The sequence below is a fragment of the Stegostoma tigrinum genome, chromosome 21 (genome assembly GCF_030684315.1).
Source record: "Stegostoma tigrinum isolate sSteTig4 chromosome 21, sSteTig4.hap1, whole genome shotgun sequence".
Lineage (NCBI taxonomy): Eukaryota > Metazoa > Chordata > Chondrichthyes > Orectolobiformes > Stegostomatidae > Stegostoma > Stegostoma tigrinum.
The window spans coordinates 31,971,230-31,984,807 of NC_081374.1; the positions used below are offsets into that span (position 1 = coordinate 31,971,230).

General features: G+C 38.8%; 1 protein-coding gene across 4 annotated transcripts in view; it reads right to left on the reverse strand.

Annotated features, from left to right (window-relative positions):
* The window catches only part of LOC125462690 (ladinin-1-like), a 148,845-nt gene that overhangs the window by 919 nt on the left and 134,348 nt on the right, over window positions 1–13,578 (reverse strand). For all 4 annotated transcript variants that reach the window (XM_059653424.1, XM_059653423.1, XM_059653425.1 and 1 more), the window contains one exon: window positions 1,655–1,671. In XM_059653424.1, the coding sequence (XP_059509407.1) occupies window positions 1,655–1,671 (17 nt within the window). The remainder of the gene's footprint in view (window positions 1–1,654; window positions 1,672–13,578) is intronic.

A 13,578-nucleotide genomic window follows, 5' to 3' on the forward strand; every position in this document is an offset into this window, starting at 1 on the left:
AGCAATGCTTCTAATGTCAACAACCTACTTTGAAATGTTCTTCAGGGCATCATCTGTCTTTAAGCTATAAAATTTGCTGACTCCCTAATATAAAGCATTTTTTCCTTCGTTTTTCATTGGCGTTCCTTGCCTTTCAACTGCCAACGCTCTAAAAGGAGAATTAAATGTACATCATGTTTTAAAAAGAAAAACAGCAGTGATTCCAGTCAGCAAGGAGCTGTATATGGAAGTGTGGCAGTCCAGACCCCAACCATTTGCTGCTCCCAGCATGCCATATACTGAACATGGGAAGATCAGAAAAAAATATTTTCATGAGCTGATCATGCTTTAATGTACAAGACCAACTTGTTCTAACCTCAGTGGTCACCATAGAGCTGAAAGGAAATGAGCACCACAATTTAACATGTGAGGAAGCAACAAATGAAATGTTATGGGATAAACATCTAGAAGGAAACATAGATATGATTTCCTAACAGAATACAAACAATATTCCACTAAATTCATTGAGATTCAAGTTAATTGGGCCTTTGTAACATCATCCCTGTCAGAGATTAACTCTTGCACATTGTAAGAAGCCTCCACTCAATGCGACATAAAGTTTAAAAATGTAGTTGGATTCCCAGATTAACATAAATGGAAACATCTCTACTATCCCAGATTGCTCTTCAATACATAGGTGTGTCTGTCATTGTACATTCAATAGAGCAATCTAGGAAATGATACACCGTGCATAAAGTAAACAGCTGGTAATTCTGCAGCCACCTCCTAATAAATGATTGCACTGTCAAAATAAATAAAACTTAACATTTTAACTAGTTACAAAGTAAATTCCACTGACTGTGTTACAGTTGGCTAGTTAGGTGGTATGAAATAGCCCAGAGAAGCTACCATCCCTCTAAAAGTAATAGACGATGACATTTCAGCCCTAGTTTTAAGCTAGGTTGCCTTTTTGGAAGAAATAATTCCTATGTTATATATTGATTATCAGGTTGTATTGAAAAATTAAATATAATGTACTTTATGTATGCAAAATGTGATATATCAATGCTAGAATATGTTCCAACTTCTGTTGCATTTTTAGTCACCTATACGTTTGACCAAATTCCCATTTGATGAAGGCAACATGTCTTTCTGCACTGGTCCCACAAAATGTCTCAGCCCTGGGAAGTTTATTTTTGGCTACATCATTTCTATTTCTCTTTTCTGCATCACTGCGACCTCACCACATGAGATTGCTGAAGGGTTATTCTCAGGATCATTGTTCATTGAGAAGTGGATATTGTAGGAATATATTTCGTATAAGATCCACTGAGACAGAAGAGAGGAGATTTTAACTCATTTTGCTTCATTAATTCTAATTTGAGACTAAGATCTTAGCTGAAAAGTCAGTTTGATAACCCGCAATGCCATCTCAGTTGTATTAGATGTGTGAGCTCAAAAGTAAGTATCCATGCAAGTGAAAGAAGAAACACAAAATGAATCCAGTGTAAAGTTCCTGCATATTAGTCATAGCAAGTTAGTTTCACCTATTAGGGACATGCATTAATAGCATGCAACTACATGCAGATTCAGTCCAGACATGTTAGTCACCTAAAATCTTAGGTGAAGAGTGAGACAGACCATATTTATATTTAAAAAGGAGAAACTTCCTTACTTTGCGTGGAGCTCTTTCTGAAAGAAGAAGTTTAATCATGTGAATATTTCTAGTTCACCATAAACAAGCTGACCATGTTTACTGTGTAAACAATATTTTCAGCAATTCAAAATTATTCTGTAATTATTCTACATATTCCATTCCACAAAACAGGGTGCACAAATTAATCAGTTACTAGTACCATATATTTTGCAAATATCAGAAGTGCTCGGAGAAAATCAAGCTTTCAGGTTTTCTTTTAACATCTTTTATGAGACAGCATAATGAAATGTAAGTTATTGTTGCTCTTCATACATCAGAATTTAAATTAAATTTCAGAGTCTATAACAATATTTGCAACATATTATGATCTTCAAAGCTCCCACTTGGTGCTTAGTTGAAAATGTAAACTTCATCGCAGGTGAGAAATATTCACTAGCAGTATAACAAATACATTTGATATTACCTCGACAGCAAAGGAGGTTTTAACAAGTAGTAATGTTGTTAATGTTACAAGAAATTATAGAACTGTTGAAAGGTCACTGGACACAAAATGTTGGCTCTTCTTTCCTTCCACAGATGCTGCCATACCTGCTGAGTTTCTCCAGAAATTTGTTTCTGTTGGTAAAACTTTTAGAAGCCTATGATAACAGAACATGTTGATGATATGGTTTATTCTTTGTTTACAAATCCAATACGCACCTGGAATTGATAACACAGGGCAACAGAGTACAGGAACAGGCCCTTTGGCCCATTGTGTCTGTGCCATTCTGAACTAATCCCAACTGCCTGCATATGGTCCACTTTCCTCGATTCCCTGCCTGTTCAAGTGTCTGTCTAAAGGTGTCTTAGATGTTGCTGTTGTATCTGCTTCTATCACCTCCCCTGGCAGTGTGTTACAGGCACCGATCACTCTCTGTAAAAAATACTTGCCTCACACATCTCCTTTATAAACTTTTCTCCCCCTCAGTTTAAACTTATGCTCCCTATCATTTGACATTTCCACCCTGGAAAAGACTTTAACTATCCATGCCTCTCATAACCTTGTACATTTCTAACACGTTACCGCTCAGCCTCCAATGCTCAAGCAAAAACAGTCCCAATTTGTCCAACCTTTCCTTATAGCAAATACACTCCAAACCAGGCAACATCTTGACAAACATATTTACACCCTCTCCAAAGCTGCCTTATCCTTCTTGTAGCATGGCAACCAGGACTGCACACAGTACTCCAAATGTGGCCTAACTCAAACTGCAAAATGACTTAACAAGGTGTAGAGCTGGATGAACACTGCAGGCCAAGCAGCATCAGAGGAGCAGGAGAGCTGACATTTTGGGCCTAGACCCTCCTTCAGAAAATGGGTCGAGGGCCTAGGGCCTAGGTCCGAAATGTCAGCTTTCCTGCTCCTCTGATGCTGTTTGGCCTGCTGTGTTCACCCAGCTCTACACCTTGCTATCTCAGATTCGCCAGCACCTGCAGTTCCTACTATCTCAGTGACATAACTTGCCAACTTTATACTCAATACCCTATCCAATGAAGGCAAGCATGCTCTTTAAACCACCTTATCAACTTCATTGCTACTTTTAGGGAACCATGGAGTTGCATCCCAAGATCCTTCTGTATATTAATGCTCCTAAGGATTCTGCTACTTACTGTATACATCCATCTTGCATTTGATGTCCAAAATGCATCACTTCACACTTGTCTGGATTAAACTCCATCTGCTATTTCTCCACCCAAATTTCCAAATGATCTATTTCCTTCCCTATCCTTTGGCGACCTTCCTCACTCACAACACCACCAATTTCCATGTCATCTACAAATTTATTAATTAGATCACACCCATTTTCATCCAATTTTCTTTTTATTCATTGGTAAGTGTGGATGTCTCTGGCTGCCCATCTCTGTTGTCCTCGAGAAAGTGATGGTGAGCTGCCTTCTTGATCCGCTGTAGTCCACTTGCTGTGGGTTGATCCGCTAATGAACTCAGGGAGGGATTTCCAGGATCTTGGCCCAGGGACAGTGAAGAAACTGCTCATTTACATACATTACAAACAACAGAGGTCCCAACCCTGATTCTTGCAGAACGTCACTGCTCACAGACCTCCAGTCAGAAAAACACCTCTCCACAAGTACTCTCTGTCTATGACGGTGTCAATTTTGACTCTGTGTTATCAATTCACCATGGATCCCATGTGACTTAACCTTCTAGACCAGCCTGCCATAACAGACCTAGTCAAATGCTTTAGTAAAGTCAATGTCGGCTACATCCTCTGTCCTACCCTCAATCATTTTTGTCACTTACTGAAAAAAAACTCAGTCACATGTGAATGAGACTCCCCCCCCCACTCACTCAAAGTTATGGGGAATATCCTTAATATATCCATTCTTTTCCAAATGTGAATAAATCTTGTTCCCAAGAATCTTTTCAAATAATCTCCCGACCACAGATATAATGTCCACCAGCCTATAACATCCTGGATTACCCCTAATGCCCTTCTTAAAAGATTAGCACTACTTTTCCTTCTTTGTTACTTTAGCCTGGTATGGATGCGTGCAGGTTTGAGTGTAATATTTTCTGAGATAATGACAGGTTTCATGTTTTTCTAATGATTTTGGTATTTTATCTCCAAGGAATATTCAGTAAAATCTTGTAACAAAGTAACATGTTTAAATAAAAAGCTTAAGGTATAAAATATAAACAAAACACAAATGCTGAGAGATATTAAAACAGGTCTGGCAACATCTGTTGATAGTAACAGAGTTAATGTTCCAAGTCCAGTGTTACTTTAAATATAAGATTTAAAACCTGAGTTGACCTTAGCTTGAACACATTCAGAAAGGGACAGAAAGGGACCTGTATGAACTACATTAATCTATTGTTCACTGGCCATGAGGTGAAAATACTTGGTGCTTGTGATACATCAAACTTGACTGATTGTAAAATGAAGAGCAAAGAAACCTGACTTGTCCAAATTGAATTGAAGGCATAACTGTATTTTCTGAACTTTCCATTAACGTCCTACCCCAAATCAGCTTGCTTATTATCCAAGAAGTAATAATGTTCATGATCCTACTTTGAACTTTACCTTCATCCCCTTGCCTGAGGTAGTAAGGCTGTTGCTTATCTGCTCATCACATGAAACAGCCACCAAGAAGTTGGGAACCCAGTGGTCCATGTCTTAGCCTTTGTTACTGATCCACTATCACTTTACCTCCTCACTGGAGCTGCTAGGAGAGGAGTGGCAATTAGTGAAAGGATTGATCATGTTGCTTTTTACTGGAGAAGGCTCAACAGCAGCCACTGTAACACCCCTGAGTCCTCAAAAACACTCCCGAGTCCTCAAAAGGTCATTTTTGTCTTTTAGCTTTGCTATTTTTCATTCTTTACAATGGTGTCCTTATCATCTGATGTTACCAAACAGTGACAGGCTCCAAACTGGTGGTAGAGTTCCTGCAGAAAGATCTGAAGCTGAACAACCACTGCTTCAAAATTGGCTCATACTGTGACAGTAGGTCTAGGTATGTGAGTTAAAATCCCACTTGTTATAGTGCTGACAGCAGATAGAGAGTACACCCTCTCTGCATGCCTTTGCTATTGTTGAAGGACACAGCTGCCTGCTATATAAAGATTTAGCATTGCTGAAGCCTCATCAGATGCATACTTAATCATTTTTGCATCCAAGACAGATGGGATGAATTAACTCAGCTACCAAAGACAGAGCAACAGTTAATGGACCATTCCAACCAGCCAATTTAAAACAAGAGACGAGATGATGGATTGGAATTGTAATCACAGGCTTGAAATTTATTTACTCATTGTTCTTTCAACAGCCTGAGTTTGTTTTAATGCCTAGTAAGCCTAGTGTACTAAGCATAGTAAGTCCTAGGCCCCATCATGTTCCCAAATAGGAACGGAATAAATCCAGTTTAGAAGTGGCAGGTTTGTCCCATTTTAAACGCGGCTTATGGAATTCAATCCTTTTTTACGAGTGGTATTGTGCAAATTATACTCCGCTATACAGAGCATTGTTGAGAACACATCTTGAAGACTGTCTGCAATTTTGGCCTCCTTACTGAAAGAAAGAATTGGTAATAGTTCTAATGAGGTTTATTGGATTGATATCTAGAATGAGTGGGTTGCTTCATAAGGATAAGTTAGCCAGGCTGGATTTGTTTCGACCGGAGTTTAGAAAAATGAGGACTGATTTGATTGAAGTGTATTAGATGCTGTCAGGTCTTGGCAAGGTGGACGTGGGAAAGTTGTTACTTTTTGGAGGGCAAGTCCAGTACTAGGGGACACTGAGGGTCGTCTTTTTATGACAGAGATGAGGAGAATTCTTTTTGTCTTGGAAGGCTCTGTGACTTTGCAAACCTCAAAAGATGGTGGAAGAGGGATAAATGAATATGTTTAAGGGGCAGGTAGAGAAGACATAGGGACTAGATGGGAATGTGGAATTCAAAACATAAATAGAGCAGCCGTGATCTTATTGATTGGCAGAACAGTTTCTTTTTTAAACTTCAGGGCAGTGAATCTGTGGAATTTTCTATCACAAAAGGTTGGAGGTCAAATCACTGAGTAAATAAATATAAAGTTAGGTTTCTAGAGGTTAAGGGTTTCAATGGCTAAGTGGTGAGAGTGGGAGTATGGACTTAAGATGGAAGCTCAACCATGATCATGTTGAATGGAGAAGCAGGCTCAATGGACTGAATGGCCTGCTCCTGCTCATCTTTTCACATCCTAACCAAAACTGCAGGGACATTATTGAATGCAAACAGCTGGCTGCTCATTAAAAATTTGCTACTCAAGAGGCAGTAAATTGGAAATGGAGGGAATATGTCCAATCCTAAAGTAAATATGTCGGGTGTTTGAGGTTAAATACTAGAACAGGGAATGTTTAAGGATTCCTGATGAGACCCTTGAGAAGCATTCCTGCTTCTCCTGGAACACAAAAAATACTGAAGAAAAGTTAATCCTCCCGTACCTCTTTGCTGGACATTGCTAGCAGATCAATACTGCGGAGAATGAAGCATAGTTATCACTGCTTCTCCACTCGATCATGAAGTTAAAATTGCTGGTTGTGCCCTACTTACAAAATACAATTTGCTTAGTTAAAGAAAAGTCCACTAATTTGAAGTGGTGCCTCTACCTCAAAGCTTTCTTTTCTTACCTCGGGCTTGAATGTCACTGACAAAGCCAGCATGTCCTGCTCCTCTCTAACTGCCTTGAAGAGTTATGAGTCAGTCACATTTCTCTGGTGCTGGTGTCACATGTAGGCCAGACTTGGTAAGGACAACAGATTGCTTTCACCATTAGCAAACCAAATGGGCTTTTGCAACTTTCAATGTTAGTTCTTATTGTTAACTAGCATTATTTAAATTCCACCAGCTGTTATTGTGGATTTAGGAGACATACCCTCTGAAAATGAAGGAGGGTCACTGGACTCAAAACATGAACTCTGCTTTCTCTCCACAAATGTTGACAGAGCTGCTGAGTTTCTCCAGCAATTTTTGTATTTGTTTCCCCAGACTCCTCCACGTGGCTACCACCTTCCCTACTTTTGGAGCACACTGCACTGAAATCACAATTGGAAATCCGCAGATCTTACCTTTAGCAAAATTTCTTAGACAGCGAAAATAAAAACAAGCTACCTCTAAATATAATTTGAAATAATTTTGAATTTTGAAATTCAAAGGCAGTCTACATGTTGAACATGTGAAATTATTCATTTCAGATCATTGGGGAGATTTTGAAGTTTCGTCTGGCAATTTGGAGCCCGCTGTAATTCTGCCTTTTGAAGAAGGCTAGTCTTTTCCAGAAAGATTAAAGATATATTAAAACCATATTGACTTTAATGCAGCTTTATAGGAAATTTAAGTTAAATGGCTTAATGCTCTTCTGTCCAAATGGTTGACAGCAGAATGCCAAACAAATACATTAAGTGAACAACAGCAAAACACTATAGACATTGGAAATCAAAAATAAAAACAGAACAAAAATACATTAAGTGCATACTTGTCATTATTGTCAGTACTTTTTAAATATCCTCTACATTAATGTTTTTCTTCTGCTAAAAATAAAATCATTGAACAATTCAATAATCAAAAAAAGTCACAAAGTATGACTATTCTCACACATCAGGAATAGCTCATGCTATGTGTCATTAATAGCAGGAATGTGTAGCTTATGTGAGGATTGACTGTAATGACTGCATGTGCCAGTTGCTGAATGCCATTCACTAGAGTGGATTCTTTTCCTTCTGACAGTGTGGGACAGACATGCCTTTACCTACTATCACATTGGTATCCTGTGGTTAGGCAGTGATTCAAATGAGCAAGAATTTCCTGCTTTATATTATGAAAATACTAGTTTTTTTTTAACATGAAAATTAGTTCTTATTGTACCTATTTACAAAAGCAGTAAAGACCAAATGGGTTTCATTCTAAGTTTTTAATCACCAGAAAGCCCTATAATTAGCTGGCAATAAAATGGAAAATGTGTCAGTGCTAAATAGCAGTCCACTTACTGCTGCCTTGAATTTCGATAGGTTTGCTCATGTACAATGGTTTGAATACTGGCTGCACAAAGCCAGCATTGACAGAATATAGCATCAGGGCTTTGAAAAGAATCCCAGAAATTGTTAACTTACCTCAGACTTGTATTGTGTATTACTTTAAATTTATTTATCTACTTTTATATCTTGATGATTATGGTCTAAACTTTTGGCTGACTTTTTAAATTGTTGCAATTATAATTTAGATAACTATTATTCAATTAGATGCTCGCCTGTTTTGGGTCACTTGAAAAACACAGAAAATAAAGAAAAGAAGCTAGGCAGATCAGATGATCAGCAGTGATCAATAAAAGCCAAGGCACATCATCCTATCTTGCAGATAAACTGTCCTCACAAAATCCATTTTTCCAGGGAGACAGAAAATTAATTACTCCTAGAATCTGACCTTCAGTTAATTTCAAGTATAACTACAACATCACTCATGCCTCTGAGGTTCAAAACAGCTCAATTGATAAAAGTAAATTCACTTCTACTCAATTACAAGTTCAAATATCATCACAAGAATTTTAGTCTCCCTGATCTATATTGGGAGGTGTTATTTGAAGTTGAGGAATAGACAAATAATGGATGAATATTGTCAAAAATTATTAGTATACAACTATCAAGGTGTTCCTTGCTTTCATTGCTTATTTTTCATGACACGGATATAAGCTAACTATTCAAGAAGATGACTACCTATTGCTGCACCTTGATTTGTTCAATGGTTGCCAACAAAAATCAAATTCAAAGCTGACAAGAGTGACAATTTGATAAAGGATGGAAAATCAAATTCTGCACAGTGAGAACAAAATGACACACTGCTGCGAGGGTGTGGAATCTTTATAATTTGCCAAGTATAATGAATCATAAAGTCATAGAGTCATTGAGATGTACAGCACAAGAGACAGAACTTTCAGTCCAACTCATCCCTACCAACCAGATATCCTGGATATTTCTTAAAATCAAGCAAACCCAAGATCCTATTCTGCACATAAATAAATCAGTTCATCTAAAACTAGGGTCTGTATATCTTTATAGATCAAAATGTGCCGAACATATCCAAATAACAGAATATCAGCTTCAGTCTTAAAGCATTTTCTTGTTATGTGCTTTTGGGTTTGCTGTATAAATTTTACAGCCAATATATTTTAGCAGTGAATCGATTTGCACAAAAGACCTTCGGACCAATTCCTCAATCTTCTGTAAGGTGTCGGTTACTTTTGTTATTGATCTCCACCTCTACGCTCTTATTTAAATTTCACTCATGGACCAGAATTGTTTCCTGGCTGTGGTTGCCTTTGACAAGGTAGTGATGAGCTGCTTTCTGCAACTGCTGCAGTCCATGTGGTGAAGGTAGATCCACAATGCTATTAGGGAGAGGGAGGGAAGTTCTAGGAATTTAGCTCTTTTGCCCATGTTTGAACCAAACTGTAATAAAAGGTCAAGAGCTGAACCCAAACGTGACACCCCTGAGAAGGTTGTTACTAAGCAGGTGCTGCTTGATAGCTCTGTTGATGGCACCTTATATCCCTTTACTGATTACTGAGATAAGACCAATAGGGCAGTAATTGGTCAGGTTAGATTTGTTCTGACTTATGTACAGGACATGGCTGGGCAACTTTCCACTTGACTGAATGAAAGCCAGTGTTGCAGCTGTAGTGGAACAGCTTGACTAAGCACGTGAAAAGTTTTGTAACACGTGTCTTCAGCTCTGTTACCCATCACCTTTGCAGAATTCAGTAGCTCCAACTATTTCTTGATAACACATGGAATAAACCAAATTCACTGACGACTGGAATCCATGACGCCCGAGACCTCAAGAGGAGGCTGAGGTGGATCATTCATTCGGCAGATCTGGCTGAAGATCATTATGAAAATTTCCGCCTTCTCTTTTGCACTGATGTGCTAGGCTGTCTCAGCATTGAAGATGGGGATATTTGTGGGGTCTTCCTCCACCAGTGAGTTGTGGATGTGGCAACTCAGATCTGATCCATTTGTGTGGGATTGCTTAGCTCTGTCTATCACTTGCTGCACCCAAGTAGTCCTTTTTTTTGGTTTCATCAGATTGACACCTCAGAGAATCATTTTCAGGTCTGCCTCATGCTGCTCCTGTCATGTCTTTCTGTGTTCTTAGTTGAGCCAGGGCCATGAAGTTGTAGATTACTTTGGAATAACTAGGATTGCTACCCTCTCTTGATGGTAATGATAGTGTGAGGGATATGTTGGACCATGAGTTTGCAGACTACATTGGTGTGAACAATCATGTACGGTTATTGTAGATCAGTGTGTGGATTAGCATAAATCAAACATAGATCAATTAATCATGACTAACACCCTTGTGTTTTTGTCCTGTAAATATATTTTATAGTCATTTTGAATTACAAAAAGATAGTCATAGAGACATACAACCCAGAACCAGACCCTTCGGTCCAACTTGTCCATGCTGATTAAGTTTCCCAAACTAAATGCTCATAATCCTCAACCATTCCTGTTCACGTACCTGTCCAAATGTATTTTAAATGTTGTAACTATACCTACATCTAACACTTTCTCTGGCAGTTCATTCTATGCATGAACCACCCTGTGAGTGAAAAAGTTGTCTATCATGGCCCTTTTAAAATCTTTCCTCTCTCACTTTAAACCCAAGCTATCCTACCCAAGGAAAAAACCTTTGCTATTCACTTTATCTATGCCCCTCATGATCTTATAAACCTCTAAGAGCAGCACTCAGCCTTCTACATTCCAATGAAAAAAGTCCCAGCCTATCCAGCTTTACCTTTTCAATCAAAGACTCCAGTCCCAGTAACATCCTTAAGTCTTTTCTTCACCATCTCCAGTTTAGCAATATCATTCTTATAGCACAGTGACCAGAACTGTACACAGTATTCCAAAAGTGGGCTCACCAATGTGCAACATGACGTTCCAACTCCTACACTCAAAAGGTCTGTACAAGGAAGGCAAGCATGCCAAACGCCTTCTTTACCACCCTGTATGCCTGCGATGCAATGTGCAAGGAACAATGTACTTGAATTTCTAGGTCTCTGTTCAATAATACTCTCCAGGACCCGACCATTAACATTGTATAAATCCTGTCCTTGCTCACCTTGACAAAATGCAATATCTCGCATTTATCCAAATTAAACTACATCTGACACTCCTCGGCCCATTGGCCCAACTGATCAAGATTCCTTTGTAACCTTCGATAAACTTCTTAACTGGGAGAGGAGCTGTGAAAAATTGAATAATGTGTTAGCTTTAAACACACATGCTTCCTATTTAATTCAAACTCAGGCAACTGTAAACAAAATGTGGCATAACTACTATAACATTATTGTATAGAAGCATGTTATTCAGCACAAGTGACCTATATCAGCGTGCACGCTCCACAGAAGCCTAACAGGTAAATGTTATCACAGAAGCTGCTGCTCATGTTGCACACTTGCCTTGCAATGTTGATACACTGGGAAACTATTATATTGAAAATGACCTGTTCTGTTATAGCTTGTCACAAACTTGAAACCACCCATGTAATGACACATGTCCTTGAAGTGCTGCCAAGCAGTTTTTATTCCCAGTAAGCCAAGCCATGATGCAACAGGGCAGTTAAGGTCCAACCCAAGCCCCAGGAAACACTGTGCATGTTTTTCAAAAGTGGAAAGGACTTCTACTTAAGAGCAGAAAACAACCTGACAATTCAGAGTCAAAAAGAGAACTGTAGAGGCAAGGATTCTAATACTTAAAACAAATTAAGCAAACTTTTATATGAAAAATAAATCTGTAAAGAGTGGGGAAAAGAATCCATTTACCAAAGAGGGTGACTGAGATTCCTTTTTGAGGAGCCGGGGCAATGTGTGCCAGTGATTCATGGGCAGCACAATGGCTCAATGGTTAGCCTTGTGACCTCATAGCACCAGGGATCTGGGTTTGATTCCAGCCTTGGGTGACTGTGTGAAGTCAGCCCACTCCGCGTGTGTCTGTGTGGATTTCCGCAGATACTCCTGTTTCCTCCCACAGACCAGAGATGTGCAGGTTAGTTGGATTGTCCATGTTACATTGTCTGTGGTGATTGGGATGTGGAGGTTAAGTGGATTAGCCAGGATAAATGTGGGATTATGGTGATAGGGTAGGGGGTTGGGATGCTCTTCAGAGGATTGGTGCAGAGTCAATGGGCCAAATGGCCTCTTTCCACACCGTAGGGATTCTATGATTCTAAGAGCCACACATGTGTTGATCATATGGGAAGTAGTGCGCAACACTGACTCCTGCAAACATGACATGAAGATGCTCACTAAGCTTAGCAAAGCAAGATTAGGGAATTAGGCCATGACCATCCATTACTCTGGTACATCAATTCTTAAATTCAGTAAATGAATTTCCAGGAGATAGTAGAATGCCGTTGACATCCTAGTTCCTACCTGGTACGTTTCCTCCATTTTCATCCTTGAACTGATTATAATCCTCCCATCTCATGCAACTTATAATTACATGCAGACATTATTACATTAGCTAATGCTGCATGCTTATACTTGGATCCAACTGCGCATTGTCTGAACAACTACAGGTTTTACATGTCAGCATTAAAAGGTCATTCTTGTAAATGAGTTCCAACTGTATACAAGCTGGGGCAAGCTTTCGCGCATCAAAATCTGGATAACAGCAGCATAACCAAGAAACACTTCTTTTGCCACAATACTCCACCTATTCAATATATTGTGTGAGCTTGATTCAAACGGAAGTAAAGTAAACAATCCATCAAAATCTGGCTTGAGATATATACAGCATAATTTAAATTTAAAAGAAAATAGAATTTCACTGTTAATGTTCAGGTCATCTTAACTGCACTAAGCTGCATTTAACAATGTCAATTAACAATGGCTTTATAACTTTTCCTTGTTCAAATCTCTAGCCTCCCTTTCTGCTTTCAAATGAGCCCAGCCATTTTGAAGGTGCACCCAAAATAAAAAGAAATCAAATATGTTTCAGATTGAATTTGAGTTGCAAGGTATCTGAAGTGAAAAATGTACATTGCAGAACAAGTCACGAAAATGACAACCAAGTGGCAACTTCATGATAAATTTCAGTAGTTTATATAAAGATTGAACTGGAGGTACAAACAGATAACCCTTCAAAAACAGTCACATAGGCCATTGTATACCTTGCACCCACAGGGAAATCAACCGATAAATTTAATGCACCTTCCTCACGGAACTCATTAAATAAAATGCCCTTTAGGTATAATGTGACATGTTAATTCATTAATGTTCAAATTTTCTGGAACAACAACTGCAGACATAACCAAGCTGCTGCAGAACAAGTTCAGTGGTTTACCTTCTGAAGGGACTTTGGCCTTGAAAACAGAATGGTATCATAAAAAGAGATGAGATCAGAGAT